Here is a 21,461-nt window from a genome sequence, read left to right as displayed (position 1 = left end):
TGAAGAATTGGCCTCAGTATATCAGACCATTAGAATGAATGGTGTCTGCTCTCTTGACTCCAGCAGTGGCCAGTTGGACATATATATGATGTAAATAAGAGGAAGACAGGATATGTTTAAAGATCCCTGTAGATGATCAATCTGATTCGTGAATTACAAGAAGTCATTACACAGAATACCACTATTATTTTTGGACATACAGTTACCTCTCTGCTTTATAAATGCAGCCGCACCATATCTCCAGCTCTTATAGACTGCATGTTTGTTTGCTCCTTTTTCACACGTAGTCTTTGTTTTTTCATCATGTGATAAGCTAAATAATTTCACAAATATTTATTAGGGTTTGATTCCCCAATAGGCTTGTAGTTGCAAACACAAAAATGTGTATAAATTTCTATGCATAATCAATCAGTTCACTCAGTGGTGCTACAGACACATCCATATATCCAGATATGATATTGTAAATAGCAATCTGAGAACGTACACAGCTGATGGAGACTGACAAAGAATTAAATGTTTTGACTTTAAGTTCATTGGAATGCACTCACCAAGACAAAAAATGTCGTATTAAGATATAAGTATCTTCCTGTACTGCCTGAAAGGAAAAAAACATACTGCAAAGATAATTAGGAGCTGTAAGACACTAGATACTAAAAAGAATACTTCATTGGTACTAAGCTACAGTCCTCAAGATATGTGAAACTTCTCTCATCAATGTTTATTAAAACATTTGAGATGTAATAAGGAAATTCCTTCTGACTTGGTTTATGGATATTTTAGATTTTATATTTCATGATAAGGAATACAAGACAGACTATAATTATCTTTTCTCATTCTGGTGAGTATTATTATTCTAAAACAACTAGAAACAATCTAAAGGATGCAACTGGGTACAAGGAGAAATGATACCACTCTGGAAAGCAGTGTGATGACTGTAAACTTCCCCATATCACAGAATCATAGAGTGGCTTGGGTTGAAAGAGATGTTAAAGCTTTCCTTGATGCCACCTTCTAATCAAGTTGTCCAGGACCCCATTCAACCTGGCGTTGAGCATCTCCAGGAATGGGATATGCACATCTCTGGGCAATTGGCTCCAGTGCCTCACCACTCTCTGAGTAAAAAAATGCTTTCTAATATCTAAACTAAATCTCCCTCTTTTAGTTTAAAAACATTCCCAAATGTTCTATATGCCTGTGTAAAAAGTTGGCCTCCTTCTTGTTCATAAACTCCCTTTAAGTTCTGGAAGGCTGCAATGAGATTTCCTCTAAGACTTCTCTTTTCCAGACTAAACAAGCACAGCTACCTCAGCCTTTCCTCATAGAAGAAATGCTCCAGCCCTCTCATCATTTTTGTAGCCCTCCTCTGTACTTGCTCAAACAGCTTCACTGATGATTTCCTCATATCCAAGTTTTGGTTATCTGAACATCAGGAATCCTACAGGCCAACAGTATCAGTGCTTTGGCAGCACCTCTCAAATAGTACAGCAAAATATCTTCAAATAAATCTTGATTTGCCCAGATGTGATGTTTTTCCTTAAAGATAGTAGAAATTAAAAAAAAAAAAAAAAAAAAAAAAAAAAGATCAGGTAAGTGAGCTCTTTGCAGAATCATTTATTATGAAACATAGATTCAGATCAAATGTTTCATGAAGCTCAGATGAAGAAATGGACTAGGAGAATGAGATAAGACTGCCAAATATGCTTTTAGAGGACTGAAATCTTAATGGAATCCCACTCTTCTGTCTAGGCTTGCAGTTTTGACATGTAAGTTACTTGAAGTTAAAGTTCAGCCTCCCTTGTTGTTAGTCATTATTCTTCAAAAATTAGGTTTTCACTGTTCTGAGGAAGGTTATTGCTACTTAGTATATGTGCATGAAAAACTATGAGCAAATCATTTTGCAGTGTGATAGAATAGCTGAGGATCAAGAGACTGTGTAATTGTTCTGAATAATGCCAGTACTCACTTTGGGGAAGCCAGGAAGGAAGGAAGGAGCTGAAATGCAGGCACCCTAAATAGGTAATCTTTCTGAGAAAAGAGTACTTCTGATAACATGATGGCTTTCTGTAGACTAGTAAATTAAATGGTGCCTGAAAATGTTACTGGGCTCTGGAATACAAATACACATAGCATGCAACATTTTTTGATTGATATCTGACAATTTTGATCTGTGCTAAGTAGCACCATCTCAAACAATTCATTGTCTCACTTTGGGAGTTAGCAAGGGACAGGCTCCATTCTCAACAGACAGACAGAATAAAGACAGCCACTTTTACCTAGAGATGTTATGAATGTGGATGATTATGGCAGAAGGAATAAAATCCACACAACAGTGGTAATCGAGTTTAATTTAGTTACCCAAATTAAAAGTGATAACAAAATACTGTCAAAAGGGAAAAAATAGTTTAAATAGAATCTTAATGGGCCTTCTGGAACTCAATTTTTAACAGTTATGACAGAATTAATGTATAATAAAAGGAAGCTTTCAGGGAAGTCTGTCCTGGTAGACAGTAAGTATTTCAGTTTTTTGATTGCACTCAGGTTATGGGCGTTTATAAATGGATAATTGCATGATGTGCAGTGAAAATCTCATTTTGCATGGGGTTGATATCAACTAAGGAAAAACATTTTTACAGTATGTCTAGCAATTACTAGTAGCTTTAAATTTTCATATTCTGTATCATATTCTGGCTATTTGCCAGTCATTATTATGATGTATAAGAAAATATTAAAACTACGTGTTACACTTGGGTTTTAAATAGCGCAGATAGCACTGGAATTCTACTTAGTGTCTAACTTGTGCATAAAGCATTTTATTGAAAGAGACTCCTCCCTCAACACATAGATAACAAATCCTAGCTTATTAAAAGTAACCTAACAGCCTTGGGAGGTCAACCACCCATTATGCTAAAAGCATGGACTGATAGGTTAACAGTCGAAATGCTTTTTGGAATATAGTTAAGGTGAAAGATTAAAGATTTCTTTCTCAACGAGTCAACTAAATAGCAGCAGCAACTTTATAGTCTCCTATTTTTAATATGTAGATATTTGATTTCATCCTTTAGTTTTAGTGATGCATTCCTATCTGTAATTACATGTTCACACCTGTACAATATATTAGATACTTGTGCATGTACGGACACGTGTACATACATATGTACATATACCTGCAAATCTATGTAGGTTTTTTAATGAAGTTTCTGAAGAGAAAATGTTTGTCTTGTTCAACTTGGCTTAATAACTGAACAAGTATGAATTTCCATTCACTCATTTTCCCAGAGTTTGTGTGAACATCACTTTGTACATTTTCATGTAGCTACTAAATTTGCAGGTGGGAACTTGCTTGATATTTCTTTTCTTTTGCTGTGATTTTGTATCTCACACTGTACAAATGCGTATATGAAATATAAAACTGATACAAGCAAGAGACATAAGGGTAGAGCTATGCAAGTGATATTCGCTGTTTTAACCTACAACCAGCTTTACTGGTTCCAACCAGAAATTTGTGCAACGTATCTTAGTCACACTAGAGGGCTGAGCAGTTAAATTCACTTACAACAGTATATCTGTTGAGACTTCTTTTACAGAGATTTTTACACATCGAGGCTCCAAAATCCCTCTTTCACTCAATATGTAGCTTGTGAAAACTGTTCAATTTTTTTTTTTTCAAAAAATTAAAGTTTGTAAGGCATAAAGTTTTAACTTTTTCTTTCCCCCGCCCCCCACACATTAAATCACATATTCTGACATAAAAGGAGGTAACTGAATAGAAACATCAGATTTATAGTGCACTAGCATCTCCACTTCATTATGACACCAGTAGTTGCACCATATTTCAGCTGTACATTGTGTAGCAAATTTTAATCAGCGTGGCCAAGAGTTAATGAATGCGAAGTTTATTAATGTTGTTTCATGTGGGTTTGCTTCTGTACTATCACATGATACTTAGCTCCCTCTGCTGTCGCTACTTCCTCCTGCTACTTATCACCTGCGTTTAGTTTGTAAAGATGATCCTACATGTTATGTTTAGAAATATTTAAAGCCAAATCTCAAGAAACTGAGTTCATGAGAAGTGAAAATGAATTATTTTATGAAAATAATGGCTGCTACTGTTGCACACTGGAATGCTAAAAGACTGTACAAGCAGATTATAAAATGAAGAGACATATTCAGCTTTTCCATCTCCTTAAATAGTCTTTCATAAATTGGTATCATGTCCAGCGATCCCTAGTATAATTAACATGAATGTATGGAGTTGGTACAGATTAATACTTTTTGCAATATGAAGTATTGACTTAATATAATTAAAACAGAGAAAAGAAAACAGTGCAATTAAATATTTTCTGCTAACAATTAAACAAAATGGAAGGAACTGATTAGCTGTTATGGGGAAAGGCAATATACTGACAATGTCAAGGAATCGCTGCTCGGTAATTTGCAAATTATTTGTATTTGGTTTATCTATACATATTGTCATTCAAACTGTCATTAGTCCAAATACACTCAGTTCTAAACTCAGGAAAGCTAACTGGACATTACTTCAGGACTGCAAAAACTTTATATTGTTTTCAAGAAAGAATACATGAGCTAAGTCTTGTTAAACAATGACAGCATGATATTAGCAAAATCAAATTACAGATCTTTCACTATAATCTCATACAAATCTCTCACTATCTCTCATACAAAATCTCTCACACAAATGCCTCACTATAATCAGAGATATTTGCTAATAATGAATATACTATAGAAATCACTGGAAATCCAACGGAATCCAAATAGATGTGATCACAAACCAAGAAGTTTTCAACCTTTCTGATTCTTCTTCCAGAATGAAAGGATTAAAAGGTTAATGTGAGTTACCTGACCATCACCAAAGAGAGTGAATCCATAAGCATTTTGCAGTTAGGGAGAAAAGAGCTGAGAAATTCTACTAGAACAAATATCAGGATTAGGGCACAGTTTTGAAGAGGTGTTTCTCCTGTTTCTCACTCCTACTGAAATCAATGAAAGAAGAGTATTAGGTAGGCACTAAGTTTGTAATACCTTTCAAGGTTAGACTCTTTGTTATTAATAAACTATCGTATAGATAATACAGAATTTTTGAAATTTGAGTCTAAAATTTACATCCCTTAAAATATGTGATGTGTTAAGTTTGATGTAACGCTTGTCATCAAATGTTGTTTCTACAGCACAACAGTATACATGGCTTGAAGTATTTCAGGCTGAAACAATTTCCAGTGAAGTTTCTGCATTTCTATAAATAGTAGGCAGGATTGTGGGATACTCTGGAACAGACAGACTCTAATACTGGAAATAATCATCTCTTTATCCAAACTCACTCTGCTTAAGTTTGATTCTTCTGCTCCCTTTCCTTTTCCCAGGAAAGATTTTGTTTTCTGTAGGTGGCTGTTTTAAGATAAACAGTCCTGAGTTCCAGTCCTTATGCTGCAGGTCTTTATGCTGATTTTTGGGAAACTGACTTGACATACCTACATATGAACTCATATAATGGAAAATTTCTGAAATAAAGGAATATTCTAAGTATACAGAGTGTAAAAATTTTCAAATGGCTTAAATTCAATTAAAGGCAAAGCAATACATTTTGTAGCTTTTTTTTTTTTCTTGTGACAAGGATATTTATGCTTCTTTTGTTTGGCGCATTCAGAAAATGAATGCTCTCTATATACTTCCAAAAACTTTTTTCTCTCCATATTTTTTTCCTTTTCCCCTTCTGTCATTTCCAAAATGCTATTGTCTTTTCTTCAACTTTTCACACTTTTAGAGTAGCATTGCTGATTTCTTGGCTGAGCCAACAGCTGCTCCTAATAATGCCATTTGAAATCTTATATGAAAACATGTCATTTTACATCTTTATTTGAACAAAATTGTTGCTTGAGTATTTTTAGCATATTTCTTGAATATTTGCAGGCTCTTTCTCAACCAGCTTTAGACTTTTAGAAGTTAACTTTTAGGCAGTTAAATCTAGGTAAGTCACCCAAGGGATCCATTTATAGTCAATGGAGAGAAATTGGTACCTTCAAAGGGTGATTCATCTTTTCTATCTTAGGCATCTCTTTTAGGATTAAATTGTTCTCTGGAGGCCTCCATTTCATACCATTGGCTATAAAGACATCTAAAGGTTAGAGTTTGGCAATTAACTTTTCGATATGTATGTGAGGAGCAATGAATTACAAACATTTCATTTTGCAGTTGTACTTAAGTGTGACGCTATATGCCACCAAAATATTTCAGGACTAAAATGATGAGCCATGCATGTTCCCTCCCCCCCTCTCCCGAATAACTGCAGCCAAGTAATGTAATGCTTTCCCACCACCTGGGAATTCTATAAATGAAGATCATATGGCATGAAAGGATTCTGTTGTCAAGCCTAACAAAAAAATATAAAAATATTACTGATGTTTTGTGTGTGTATTGAATGTCTTTTGAACTCTGTGTGTTATTTTCTCTGTCAACTCTGTCACATAACCATGTACTGAAAGACAAACTGAAAAAAAAAAAAGGGAAGGAAACTTCCATCTTTGCTAGAAGAATAATCTGTCAAAATAAAGTTTGAACCCTACTAATTGAAGTTTGTCAGAGGTATTTGCCACTGACTTTAGTAACAGATTTTGGTACCAACCTTGCTTGTAATGTTATCTCAGCTCTCTTGATGAAAATCATTAATAATTCCTACAAATAACTAGCTCTATGTGTTTCAAATACAAATACTGTCAGCAAAACCTACAATATAAATAATCATTAGGTTATTTTCAATATACTGATTTTTAAAATCTACTCAACCTAGGACTGAATATGAGCCCTTTTCTTTCAGTTGTGTTTTTCCCCACATTTGAAGCCATTTAAATACATACACTCTTATATGCTGATACTTGTTTTTTTAGAAACAAAGTTTTGTTTCTTTTTTTTTTGCCTGCTTCCTGAGTAACTTAGTTTCAAGACTAAAGTGTCTGAGTCTTATGATTTTAGATTTTTTAGATACTTTTTGAAATAACCTTTGATTTGAAATTCTATGAATGAACTATATGAAATATCTGTATATAATAAGAGATGATTGCCCCAGTTATCCTAAGTTTGCCCAGAGATGTGGTGGATGCCGTGTCTCTGGAGACTTTCAAGGTGAAGCTGGATCAGGCCCTGGGCAACTTGATCTATCTGTTGAATCCCTGTTCATTGCAGGGGAGTTGGACTAGACAACCTTTAAAGGCCCCTTCCAACTCTAAGGTTTACAAGATACTATGATTCTAAGAATAATAATAAAAATGCAATAATACTGGAGCAACAATTTGTTAGTATAGTCTTTCATATTCAATTGATTTATTTACATTGAAATCAAGAATTTAGCCTCATACCATCAAAGGTTTGGGCTTTACATTATATCACAGAGCTGATTCCATCGAGTGCAGTAAACCATTAAAAAAAGGAATCAGTTCCTCTCTACAGAATCAGAATGCCAAGCATTCCCTGGGTAGCTGCTTCTGAGACAGTGAAAGTCATTTGAAATTTTTTTTGGCAAAGTTACAGTAAAGTGCCATAAGAGTGTTGACAGATGCAACTTGGTGTGCCAGCATCTGGCTCTGATTCACAGTGGGATGATATAAACAGGCAGTAACAGATAGCTGTTTTGCCACTGTGGGACAGTCAGGATTGTGTGCTGATAACGTCTCTATTAGAAGATCAATGTCATTTCAGAATTTACTTAAATAGACACATCTTCTATAGTGAGAAGGGAGTCACAGAGAACAAGATTGAAATGACACCAGTAGACATTTTCTCATAGCTTTGTACAACAAAATTAAATGTAAATCAGCAATATTTAGATACTAAATGACAGCTAAAACTATTGCAAGAAATTTATCATTAATAAATTAGTTAGGCATTTTTCAACAATTAATACATAATTTCAGTTTATTACTTGTTTGCAGACTATACTCAGAACTCTCCGAGGAGATCAGTAGTGTAATAAATGCTTCCATCACTGAATCATCTCCATTTACGCCAACAGCAGAAACAAATGTACTGACAAGTTTGATCATATGAACTTTTTTTTTTTTCATAAACAACTATGGATAAGCAACTGCCAGCTCTAAACATCAATCTAAATGAGTCTCCATAAATCTGGGGGTACAGCACTGCCTTCAGAGGGAGAAGGTTGTTATGTACCTTCCCTGTTTAAAAAGTAAAATTGAAACATTTTCACAGCTTTCAAACTCTCCCTTTAGCGTTTCACTAATATAAATATCTGTTTTGCTTATTTTGGACTCTAGAGAAGAGGACTACTGAGTAGGGTGCAACAGAAAACATCTCTTTCCCTCTGCCAAATAATAGTAATAATAATAATTATTATTATTTATTATATATATATATCCAGTGTCCTCTGGCAAATTTGAAAGACTATAACTCTTCCAGTAGTTTCTCTTGCTGAATTTCTCTGAACAAGAAGCAAATATCATGTTATTTTCTTATTGAATATGATTGTTTTTCCTGCATCAATATACAATGAGAGGAACCGCACTTGTAACAAAGTTAACCCCATATAAATCTGATGTAACAGTGTGAGAAGTTAAACAATGCCATTGGTATACCCACAACAGATCCTAGTATTCAATCAAGTGAGAGTGACATTTAAAAATAGTTCAATGGTTTAAAGAGTGAACAGAAGAGGGCAAGTATTTAACTCCAGTACTGTAGCTCCCCTACAGCAAATGTAGTTCTTTTTACATTCAAAATTATTTACTCAATACTCTCAGATCTTGCACAGCATTTTTTTTCTCATGATCTTAAAATAGTAATGTACACTTATATCAGTATCTCCATAAATCATATTAAATGGCAAGTATCACACTGGCACTGTCTTGTACTTCTCTTACCACATTCATGTAATAGAAATAATCCCTGCTCTACAACTGAGTACCTTTTGACAATGGAAAAGAGGAGACAAGTATTGTAAGACCATTGTAGACACAGAGGTCATTCAATCTGTCACTTCTTTCAGAAATTAAGCTAACTCTAGGATTCTTTACAGAATCTGCCACAATTTGCCTGAATTTGTTATCTGTATTTTATATATGTGTATATATATTTCTTATTAACATATTGCACATTGGGTGAGACTTGGATTAATTTTTAATGAGAAAGTGGAATGACTTTTCCATTATAAGATACACTCTTGCAGTATACATGTGCCAGAAATTTTGATGAGATTCTCCTTTGCAAATGTTATGTCAACAGCATAAGATTAGCAGGACTGTGTACTTTGGCCTCTGGAAATACACAATAAACATATGAGGGTAGACTGATGAAATGAAGTGTTATGGTCACATTCCTTTGCAGTACAGCTGTTTTTGGAGATGGTCATTTAGTGATATAAGCTTCATAAGGTAGCTGAATACTTTAGTGCAAAGATTTTAAATATGCTAAACTGTCAATAATGTCATATACGTGCTTCCTGATTTATTACTATCATTACTGTCAATGAGTCAACTTTAAAGATCATCCACTAGTGAGGACAAGGTATTGTTCAGTGCAGTTTTTTAACCAAAACAGGAACACTGTAAAATGAATTCAGTAAAGGAAAACTAATCCTTCAGGTATCAAAAGGGGGCTACAAGAAAGGGACAGAATCTTTAGCAGAGCCTGCTGTGATAGGAGAAAGTGAAGTGATTTCAAACTAAAAGAGGATAAAGACTGGATAAAACTGGATATAAAGAAGGTTTTTATGATAAGGGTGATGAGACATTGGAACAGGTTGCCCAGACAGGTAGTAGATACCCCATGCTTGAAGACATTCAAGGCAGGCTGAATGGGGCTCTGAGCAACCCGATCTAGTGGTAGGTGTCCCTATTCATTGCAGAGGAGATGGACTAGATGATCTTTAAGGGTCCCTTCCGACTGAACTCCAACTCCAATGATTCTATGATTCTAAAATTAACTAAAATAAACTTCCAAGTAATTAAAATAAAAACAAAAGCTAAACAGAAATATTTGGTATATCTTCAGGAAACAAGGGTGCTAAATTAGAATCAAATAATCAAAAGATGTTTATCACTTAATTCAGCAGTATGCACCATGCACAACCACATGCTGAGATAGGCATGCAAAGAGAGGGTCACAAAAATAATTGTTTCTTTAGATAGTTGCAAAGAAAAGAAGTTCGTTGGAACAACATAATCTGTCAGAGTAATGCATAAAATGTTATTTATACTATTCCGGATGAAGCATGTGATAAAATTACAGGGAAAACAGTGGAGGGTGAAGAAAATAGAGTGGATCCAGAGATCCACTTAACTTGGAGAAGTGCACTCCATACTAAAGTAATGTCCAGACACTGTCACTGAAATACCATCTGTGTCAGTGAAAATTTCAAACTTGCAAAAGGCAAGGAAATAGTTATAAAAATAAAATTAGAGGTTTGTATTAAAATATAGTTTTCTTTCCTACGAATAATGTGGAAATATGAATAAGAACACCAGAAATATCACTCAGAACAAAATTCAAGTATAGTAAATAAATTATCAAAAGTATGGAGATAAAGTCAATCCATGAAACTGGACAAAAGAAATTCAGTAGTCTTTTACATCAGAAAGGGTATCTTGGGCCTCAGATTCAGAAAAAGAATAGAGGTGACAATCAGAATGAACATGTCGGCATCTATTAAAAACAAGTCTCTCCTTGCAGCTCTTAAAGCTTTATAAGTGAAACTTAAAATCCTGACAGAAATTCAAATTCATTCATAGGAATTAAAAAAGAATAAAAAGCAATTTGGATAAAGCATTTTGTTAATGCTCAGACAATACTGTCCACAATTGTCTGCATAACAGTTATCCAATGATAAATAAGATCAGAAAGTCTGTCCTGTGGTGGAAAAATTGTTAAACAGTCCTTCTGAAATGTTGGCACACATGCAGGCTAGGCAGAAAATAAAAAATATTCTCAAGCTCTGTACTTTGTCAGATAAAATCAGAAAGTTGATTTTTATCCTATATGTAGTAGAGCTCAAGACTGTGGTATATACTTTTCTCAGAAGAATCCAGACTGGGCCACTGTTGCAGTCAAGATATTAAAATGTTGGACTTCTGATCTAGCAAATCCTACCCGTGCCAATGGCTAAAACTCCACTGATAGCTATTGTAAAGTTATGAGGACCTCAGATACTCTCTTTTACACTATGTAAAACAGAAATCTTGGAAGATAATTTATATTGATATAATTATTAGGAATTAAAGGAGGATTTGTACGAAACTACTCAATGTTGGGGACAAATACTGATCAGAGAAACAAGGAAGTGACTGTGGATGCTTCATGAAGCAGCATAGCAAGAATTTCCTTCTATAGTGTCTTATAGATCCATTGTGTACAGTGGAATAATGGAATGAATGTTTCATTCATTTTTTAGAGCTACATCAACAGTAACATTGAGTAAATGAAGAAAAAATAAGTCTCACTTTTTAAAAGCAAAGCAAGAGCGTTAACTTATCTCCAATATGTTTTTCAAGTGACTACGAAAATATATTAATTGATATATTTTGAGAAGTGTATGTAATTCAGGAAATGCATGGCTATGGGTGTAGCTTTTAATTATATGATTGGTATAAAATGCCAAGTTAAGTAACTACTTTAAAATCATGTGTACATTTATATAAACCTAAAGTTATTCAATATGGCCAATAAGTAATATGATTTTTTTCATTAATTGGTATAATTGAAATAATAAGGCCATATATTGTGCCTAAAGAATATAATGAATGGGAAACAGATCTTAAACTCGGAAATAGAAATTCATGTTTGGTGTAAACATTGAACATATTTTACAAAATAGTCAGTACATTTACATGAAGAAATTTTCCATTTTTTTGTTCTCTTTCACAAACTGTAATATTGGGATTGACACATGATTCCTGATTTTAAAGTATTGAGGTATCAAGTTGACTGTAATAAAATTCCTTAAATGAACTGCCCTTGCATTTCTATGTTTGGACAAAGTAATTTAGCATTTCATATATAAACCAAAGAAAGGATGAAATATATCAGATCTATACAAGAAAATGAATTATCATAATTCAGTTCACAAAGGCCAGCGTATAATGGGCACATTACACATGAAAAGCAGTAGCAAACAGTAAATGTTCAGTAGCATTCAACAATTTCTGTAAATAGCACAAAACTAAGCATACTGGGCCTTTACCTTGCTTCTCAGAAATGTGGTCTGGATTTTTCAACACTGTTTCTCAAAGAGTGTGAATTGACTAAATCTGGTTATGAAGGCGATACTTTATCTTAACTTTCACAAATATATGCCGTGATTTTCCACAGCAACCGTTCACAACATTTAACTTTTCATATAACAAATGACTTAGTAAATCAAAAATCATCTGTTTCACGGGTGGAGTCACTGCTAGACTTTTGGAGATCCGAAGCTGAGGAGCTACCCTTTTCCTACAAATCAGATAATATTAGCACCTCTATGATTTGTTCTTGCTTTCTGGGGCCTCAAGTTGTCCCTATTTTTGTTTACCTGTAAAGGTAACTGACCATCCAATGACCACTGAATATTTATTATTCTATGTTTATTCTGTGATTTCTCAACACAGCTCTGTCATAGCATGGTGGAGTGGCACACAGCAAATACTGGGAAAAAAGAGTAGGCAGTTGTGTATTTTATCTTCTGAAATTCAACTCACTACAGACACCCCTGTCTATCTCCATACTTCCCTTCATGGTCATTCCAGTTTTCTTGTGTCTGGAAAGGTAAAAACTGGAAAGCAATCTTCTCCAAAATGCCCTTCTCACAATAGGTCTGCTCTGCCTTAGTAGAGTGCCAAATAGCCCAGGAAGCTGGTTGGAGAAACAGCTCTGACACTTGTCAAAGCTGCTTTCAGAAATCAAGAGAACTCCAAGAGAGATCCTGAAGAGCTCCACAGATCTCTTCACATTGTGTTTTATTAATGATACAGCTGCACAAAACTAGAGACTGGGTGAGTCATGTCTGGTACAGGATGTTATTTTGTAAATTAAAGCAAAACTGAAGGTCTCTGGAACGTTTTCTTATATTTCTCACAATCTGAGGCTAGATGATCGGTCCATCTATTCATAGCTAACTGTCTTTAAAAAACCCAGACGTGATATATTTTTCTCTCTTTTAATGCAACCATGACTCTCTCCACGTCATTCTTTGAGAAAAGGCCAAACCATCATTCTCCCTTTAAAATACCCAGGTTATTCATTTTCTCTCCACAAATAACTGTGTCCTCCCTCTCCCCATTTTGAGAGAATGTGTTTCTCAGCTACATCCTTAGGGTATCCTAGCTTTAACCATACCAGAACATACCAAGAGAAGAGCAAAGGTACAAAGTAGAGATAAGGAAACACAGACTTTTCAGATGAGTACCAGTGGAGACCTTCTTATTCAAATATGACAAAACAAAGCTTCTAATGCTTACGATGTACCTTCATATTTCATCCCTGATTTTCATAAATATCATTACTTTTAATTTCTAGGATTATGTCCTTTCTATCATATTCTGTTGTGTTGGATGACTTCCATTATGAGTTCAGATTGAACTGCCTGGGCAAACTGAATTGATCTAACATTATGAGACAGTACTCAGTCATGCCCAGTTGCTTTAGCTACTTATCTGCCTAAGATCTTTGTGTATTAGAACAGATAAGCATGGAGATGTGGAAAGGGGGAAGATAAAGCACAGAGGTGATTGCTCAGCTAAGATATTTTATGTACTAAGAGCAACAATAGTTCACTTCTAGAAGCATTTTGGAGTTAAGGTTTACTATTTGCAGGGCAAAAAAAAAAGCAATAAGCTATTAACAATAAGCTCCTTTCTCTTGTATTTCAGACACACACACACACACACAAAAAGCATGGAATATCTTAGCAATTTCTACAGTCTTCATTTGACTCTATTTTTAACATAACCTTACTTTTAAGTCATGCATAGTAGACAGAAAATTAAAAGCTTTAATAAGACAGCCATTAGATCTTATGCTTTATTAAAACTATTTGCACAATCTTTTTTGCACTTGTGAGATTTTTCAGCAACACAAATCACACTTTCAATGCATAAAGAAGCAGAAATTCTCAGGAAAACAGAAGAATATTAGGAGTTCAATGATGTAGGAAAGTACCTGGATAAAAATCCCCGTGCGCAAACATGTCAATCACATAGCGACAGAATGCATATTGATCTAACAGATGAAAGAGGAAAAAAGAGTAATGAAGAAAGCAAATTAAACTGTTGTTTTACTTAATGATGAAGATAAAGTTTGGCAATGTAAAGACTCACTTGGGGGATATTTTTACTTATTCTTACTTATTTTGTGGGGGTTTTTTTGTTTTTTTTTTTTTCCCCTGGACTTGACTTCTACACATTTTCAGAAAGAGACAATTTCTTGTACAGATATAACAGTGAACCACCCAGTCAAGTACTTAAGAGCTACCTCAGTGCCACTACCTCTTCTTTCTGGCCTTCAATGTGTGGACCAGTTCAGCAATGCACTACCTTGTTCCCACAGAGGCATGATCCAAACTACTTTATGGTCCAAAGAATATTTCATATCCATGCAAATCCATTTTATATCGTCTCAATAAGACAATAGCAAAATTCAATAAACTTTTAAATCACAGTATTTTGTTAATAGTGTGTTAACAGTATAATCAATATGTAAGCTTATTGAATGGGAATATAAAAAGAACTCTGTGTACTTACACTTTTGCAGCAATGAGATTTTCAACTGAATTTTATCATTTCACTACATAATTCTTTTCCAAACACTAATCTTTACATATGTCTTTACATAGACATATATAATGCATATATTAAATTTGGTTATAAATAGTACAACTCTGCTATTCAAAAATGTATGCTTCTGTATCTACATGAAACTCAGAATTCAGAAATGTTGATTGTCTACTGATTTCTTTTTGATCAAAATTGCTAAGATTAAGAATTTTTTTTATAACTGAGTGCAAACGAATTACAATATTTTTGCTGAACTCTCCAGTTGGCTGGAAAAACATGTCCCAATGGACTACAGGGGACACTATCTTCCTGTGTTAATGATGATGATCAAATACCAGCATTGGTTATCTGTGTTAGTTTACAACAGCCTCCGAGTAAAGGGGCTGAGCAAATTAATCTGTCTGTCCTCTACGGTTACCCCATACTTACAACGTAAGGTTACATAAGCTACATTCTCCATCTCCAGTTGCATCTCATTCCTACGCACCTATAACTCCTCTCTTTGTTGTCTTCAAAACAGTATTATACGGACTTTGAAATGTTTTAAATGTAAAAAGATAATAATAATAAAAAAGAAATCATATTCTTAGGAATGTAAAATTTTATTATTTACTTTCTTACAGAGTTTACTAGAGCACCAATAGTAGTTAAACCAATTGTTTCTACTAGTCCATTAGAGCCCATGCAACTGTTTCCTATTACTAAAGTGCCAGGGGTGAAAGGTTTCTAGTTAGAATTGAAGGACTTGGGCCGAACTTGCCAGAACATACACAAGTCCATGAGTGCTTTTAAAACTTTTAATGACTATTCATAATAGTTTCTGATTTTGTATTTAGGAATTCAAATTTATCATTTTGGTCAGCTCTAGTCTTGGATTCCATCCTTAAGGAATCTGAACATTTTGGCTGCAATATCTGTACTAAGCCTATGTGCTAATTTTCTGTCACAGAGAGGGGGTAGGTGATAGAGGAAAGTAGAAGCAGAAAAAAGTATTCTCAGTAAGCCCATCTGAAGTCAGCTTACTGACTTCAACATGCTTGGAAATAGGACCTCAGTGAGTTAGTCAATCAGCTTATGTCTGTATAAATATATAAAATAGACCAAAGTTAATTGTTTAGCCCCGTGAGAAAATGGCAGGGCACAGCTCATGCCCAGAAATCTGAATTTTTTTACCCCTGTTTTGCTAGAAGAGGCTGTCCATCTTTATCCATGCTGCCAATTTGGAAGAGCCTCTGGATTATTTCCAGGCATTGTATAAGAGACTGCTAAATGGCAACGGGACTAAACTGTCAGGGCACATAAGTTGTACGGATTGTCACAGGACAGAGCACAAGCTTGTGCTGAATCTATTTAAGTTATGATACAGACATAGCCTGAGGGACTTAGCAGCTCACACAGTTTCCTTGATACTAAAATAATATGTTTTTTAATGATAGTAATACAAACAAGGATCAAAATAGACATTTTTTTTCTGTGATAAACATAAAAGCATTATTTTTCTGAATAAACATAAAAAAGTAGTGACAGTTTTGACCACACCTAAAAAGAAAGATTGTGTATTAATCTTATGTTCATAGTATCTTTTTAGTAACTCAACTCCTGAAAAATGTAAAAAAAACTGAAGGCAGAATTCTAAACTGAATAACACAAATAGTATTTCTACTGTATATGAAATAATAAGGTGCACAGTAACATTCTACTGAAGTCCAATTCTGCCAACTGGCAAAGACTGAAACATTGGGAATTTTAAATGAGTACGATTCTCCAAACAACACTCCATGGCTAAAAATTAATTTCAATTTAAACTCTCCTGCTCAGATGAGAATTTCACATGATAGTTTTAACCTTGTAAGTCTATCGTGGTGGTACAGATATTCACCCGATGATTGAAAGTTCATCTCAATGTTTGGAACTAAATTCTTATTAATAAAAACAGTCACAGGTATTCTTTTGTCACTTGACCTCACCGGATTTACCCTGGGAAATGGACTATCTTTTTTAATATTAATTTTATTGAGGAATGATATAACAGTGGGAGCATCATAACAACTCCTTGTGTTTACTGTAATTCTTTTTACAGTCTTCCAGGAAATGCTGGCAAAACCACTCCCTTGAGCAAGGAAAAGTACGGAACTGAAGGATCAGGGAACATTGGCTAAAGCATTTTAAATTATGATCATTATGGGCCACAGTGAGTCTGAAATATAGATCTGAATTTTCTGAGAGTATCTGGTTGGGTAGCAGCAGTTTGCGGTGAAAGGAACAGAAGTGAAAGAGGCAGCATTCACTGAATGTGTGTGACTTTATCTCCAGTGATAAGGGCAGGTTAAGAGACTCCTTTCTTTCTATGCTCCAGCTGCTCATTTCCACTTCCACCTGCTGTGGTTCAGTGCACAGTTTCTGGGGTCACAATCTAAAGCAGACTTACAAAGTGATATGTTAATGTTTGATGTTAAAACTGATCATTTTCCTAATTTTTATCAGTTAAACAAAAAACAAAAACGAAAACAAAAACAAAAACAAAAACAAAAACAAATCACACCCCACCTCTATCTATTGCTCTCTTTAACCCCAACTCACTTTAAACACATTTTCTATCAAGGGAGTAAAGTGCCTCATCTGCACAACTGTTGCTTTTTGAGAGCTTTAACCTGAACAGTACAAAGTGAATTCCACTGTTTACCAAAACTTTGCCATAGCTAACATAAATTAAAAGAGGTTTGCACCTCTCAAGAGCAACTCAACAGTTTGCTGGACTTTCCCTTTCATCAGAACATCATGAATGATGCTACTTTGATTTTATACCTCAAAGGCTCCAGTATTTCAAGTGAAAACCAGAGTTAACTAAAATACATTTATTTGTTAAAATTGTATAAAATAATACCCTCTCAATATACTACACATGTCAGAAAGGGGGCTATGTCTCAAAAACTCCCCTTTCAGATTTCTAGAAATACAAAATTTAAACAACCCCTAAGGCGTCCAGAACTTATGACTATGACATATCCTCTTCTTAGAGGATCTGCCTCTTTAGATTCAGACATTCAGGCAGGGATGGCTGTGCAGCAATAGCTGTTCTGATGCTCAGCCATAATAACTTATTTGTGGTTATCAGTTGAAATCATCAGATGATAGGTGTGCTGTGCAATGCAGAGCTAACTCTATTAATGTCAGAATAATCCTGCGTCTGCTGTGGCAATTCTTACAGAAATCCAGCTTCTACTTCATTCATACAAAGTTGTATCTAATTCACTGGAATAGTCAGAGGGATATTGAGGGACAGAGCATTTATAGTGACTTGGGAGTGCAACATCCGAGGCTGACTCTGAGAAAGAGGAGCATATAACTAACAGCTGCATTTTGTGTTGATGCATGTTGATTCCTTATTTTATAATTTAATTTCTTCCTTTCATCAAGGAAATGGCATTTCTTTCCTTTTTAGGAGAAATTTGGAACGCAATCACATCAAATAACATCAGGCAGGCATATAATTATGTCATACAGTACATGGCAATGTCTCACATACTCTGATGCTATACAAATGATTACACATTCTTTCATTTGCTGCCACTTTTATAATTGTTAATGAGGACATATGAAGATAGAGAAAATAAACAGAATTTTAAACAGATTTTTGGGCAGTTGGTATTTTTCAAAGTAAATTTACTTGCAGTGTACTAGATAACATTCTACTGAGCAAATCTATGAAGACTCCAGCCTACTGGAGACATTGGTCCTTGGTAAAGGAAGATTCAAACTGAAAATGAATCTTTAGCCATGAAAAAACAGTTATTTGAATTAAACTTATTTTATTCTTGATAGTTTCCATCTAACAACCTGAGATTCAGCTGGAATTTGTTTTGCTCTTTTCTTTTTCATGGGTGGATTTTGGTCCTCGCCAGTTCTAACTTCCTTCTTTCTCCTTTTTTTCTACTACTTTTTTAAGATCTTCATCTGTTTCCTCCTCATACTGTTTACCTTTCTTTTCCGATTTAGTAAGAGTCTGAAGAGCTTTCTCCTCTTTGAATTTCGGTTTGGCCTTTATTAACCCAACTTCTGTTGTTTTAGTCTCTGTCTGCTTGATCTTCTCAGTCATCTTTGCTTCTCCTTTTCCATCCTTCACTTCCTTTTTAACTTTTGTTTCCACTTTGGTGCTCTTTACTTTCTTCTCCTCTGCAAGTAATCAAGACAAAATTTCACTGTCATTCTTTTCCCCCAGAATAATAATAACATTTTATCTTGTGTTGTATAGTTATTAATGAATATTTTTCATCAACATATTGTTCAGATCTGATGAAAACTATAATTCCTCAAAGCCAAACAGATTTAGACAGAAATACTATATGTGAACATTTTTTTTATTTTAGTCCTGTAATAGTAAATAAAAATAGCCTCATGACAATATAGTAATTTTTATGCTATAAAGTAGGGGAACAAATATCGATCATAAAGCAAACAAATACAGTAAGTACTACCGGGTTAAATCTGACTAACTACGGAGTTCAGAGTGAAACCCTGCCATAAGAAGTTGGAGTGGTTCATTTAAAGTATGGTTATTTGTAAGGCTTTTTTTTTTTTAATGCTTACTGTAGCTTTTTTTGGATTAGCTCTAGGTTTCTGATCAAGGAGTCTTGTGTTTTTGAGTCTTTCATTGACCAAATACCCATGTCTGGGTATTTGGTCTGAGGCAGGACTATTCATAATGTGCCCTGCAGCAGAGTGAAGGGGTTTCCAAATATCTTACATACCTTCCAGTGGCCTTTTAGTATATAAAGATGGAGAGTGACGCTTTACTTGGGCAGATAGTGATAGGTCAAAAAGGAATGGTTTTAAACTAAAAGAGGAGAGGCTAAGGTTATATGTTAGAAGGAAACTGTTTACTCATAGAGTCATGTGGAAGTGGCACAGCTTGTCCAGAGAAGCTGTGGATGCACCATTCAAGACCAGGTGGGATGGGGCCCTGGGCAGACTGATCTAGTGGGTGGCGACCTTGCCCATCACAAGAGATTTGAAACTAGATATTTGAGATCCCTTCCAACTCAACACTCCTTGATTCTTTGGATTTCAGTCATTGAAATTTCAACAGGTATTAAAATGGTTTATGCATAGAACTAACCTCTGGTTGCTCTTAAGATGTTTTAATTCATTCAAATTTTAGTGTAATGTAGATGATTTTTCATATATATTCTATTATTTACTCCAATTAAATAAAGTTTACAAATTTTGAAGTAAACTTCAGTGAAAAAAAAAGTATAAATAAATACCTTTGGGAGGAGGTTTCTTTTCAGTTCTTTCATGTCTTTCAAGTTTGTGTTTCTGAATTACTAGAAATGAGTACAGTTGTATATTAGGAAAATTAAAAATTAAAAAAAAAAAAAAAAGAGAAAACAATTGTTAAAATACAGCTTTCCTGAAAGTTTCACATTTCTTCATGACTCATATTATATACATTTTTTTTGTAAAATTCTTCTTTTTTCTCAGGTTCACAAGGTTAAAATCTTCAAAATATCTGCTGAGAATCACCTAAGCAGGAGACATTGCAATTACACAGAAATGAAGATTTTTACAGAATGTTTGTATTGTATATTCCAAATGTTATAAACTTGCTCTGCACGAGCTCTGAGTAGATATAGGCTTGTTCTGTCTGTGCTAAAGCCAATAGTAATCTGTGTGACTACACTAGTCTGACTATTTTGACAGAAAAAGGGGTTTCTTAGCTTGGATTTGCTGTGAACACAGCCACAAAGGTTGGTGCTCACTTCAGAGCTATATCGGAGAGAGTTTATGTCTGCACAAGGAAGTAAATGTGTTTACACAGTGGATGTCCCAGAAAGGCAGTCAAAACATTATGAAGAGACTTCTATCTTTCCTCTTGTATTTGCTATTCAGATATACAAAATAGGCTTGACAGTTAATTATCCCTCTTGCAAATGATACCACCCTAACTGAATTCCAGCTTGGAATTGCTACCTATATGTCCTATGACTGATATTTTTCTTTATTTTTTTTCTTTATTTTTATTTCTATTTTTATTTTTAAATTCACTCTTAGAAGATCTCTTTAAATATAATTCATATTTGTCATGGTTTTATGATTTTTGGTTATCAGTATTCCACATCATAATATCATTTAGTGCACTGGAAATTAAAAAGTTAATGCTCCAGTTCCAGGTATCTGTCCAGAAGAGAAGAAGAGCTATATACCCCAGAGGACATTGCATTCAGAAAGGGGGTATAAGACTTGGTAGATCACCTGACCTGCACTTTTTTCGGCTCTCTCTCATCCCTGCTGCTTGACCTGACTGCGCGTCTCACCTCTGCGCTATGTTGAGGCCTTTCCACCTTTCAGACACTCTCTCTCATTATATTTGATTTGTTAGTTTCAATTCTAATTATATTGTATTATAGTGTGCTTTCTTCCATTCCAATACCAGATGTAGTAAAGTAGTTTGTTTCTCCTCAGATCGTTGCCACTGTTTTTAACTATTTGGGGTCCCCTTGCTTCCCCTTTCCAGAGGTGTGGATTCATGAATCCCTCTGCCCACTAGTCACAGAACTGGGCTGAACCAGCCTGTAAAACCGTTGACAATATTACTGAAATTTTCTGGAATATTTAACAGTGTTCGAAGGGATCTTTTTTATTGGGCATAGAAAAAAAATCTCCTGACAACAGGGGAAGTAGCTGCAAATCTTT

At 34.7% G+C, this 21,461-nt stretch overlaps 1 protein-coding gene across 1 annotated transcript in view; it reads right to left on the bottom strand.

Moving 5' to 3' along the window:
- Nucleotides 1-21,461, bottom strand: part of TRDN (triadin) — a 203,019-nt gene that overhangs the window by 116,450 nt on the left and 65,108 nt on the right. Inside the window, exons 10-12 of the mRNA XM_090135836.1 lie at nucleotides 20,033-20,092; nucleotides 18,747-18,941; nucleotides 14,155-14,214 (exon numbers count right to left, since the gene is read on the bottom strand). Of these exons, the coding sequence (XP_089991962.1) occupies nucleotides 14,155-14,214; nucleotides 18,747-18,941; nucleotides 20,033-20,092 (315 nt within the window). The remainder of the gene's footprint in view (nucleotides 1-14,154; nucleotides 14,215-18,746; nucleotides 18,942-20,032; nucleotides 20,093-21,461) is intronic.

The sequence above is a fragment of the Phasianus colchicus genome, chromosome 2, assembly GCF_987193195.1.
Source record: "Phasianus colchicus chromosome 2, bPhaCol1.hap1.1, whole genome shotgun sequence".
In the NCBI taxonomy this organism is placed as follows: domain Eukaryota; kingdom Metazoa; phylum Chordata; class Aves; order Galliformes; family Phasianidae; genus Phasianus; species Phasianus colchicus.
The sequence above is the reverse complement of the archived record's forward strand: the minus strand, read 5'-3'. Positions and strand labels throughout refer to the sequence as shown.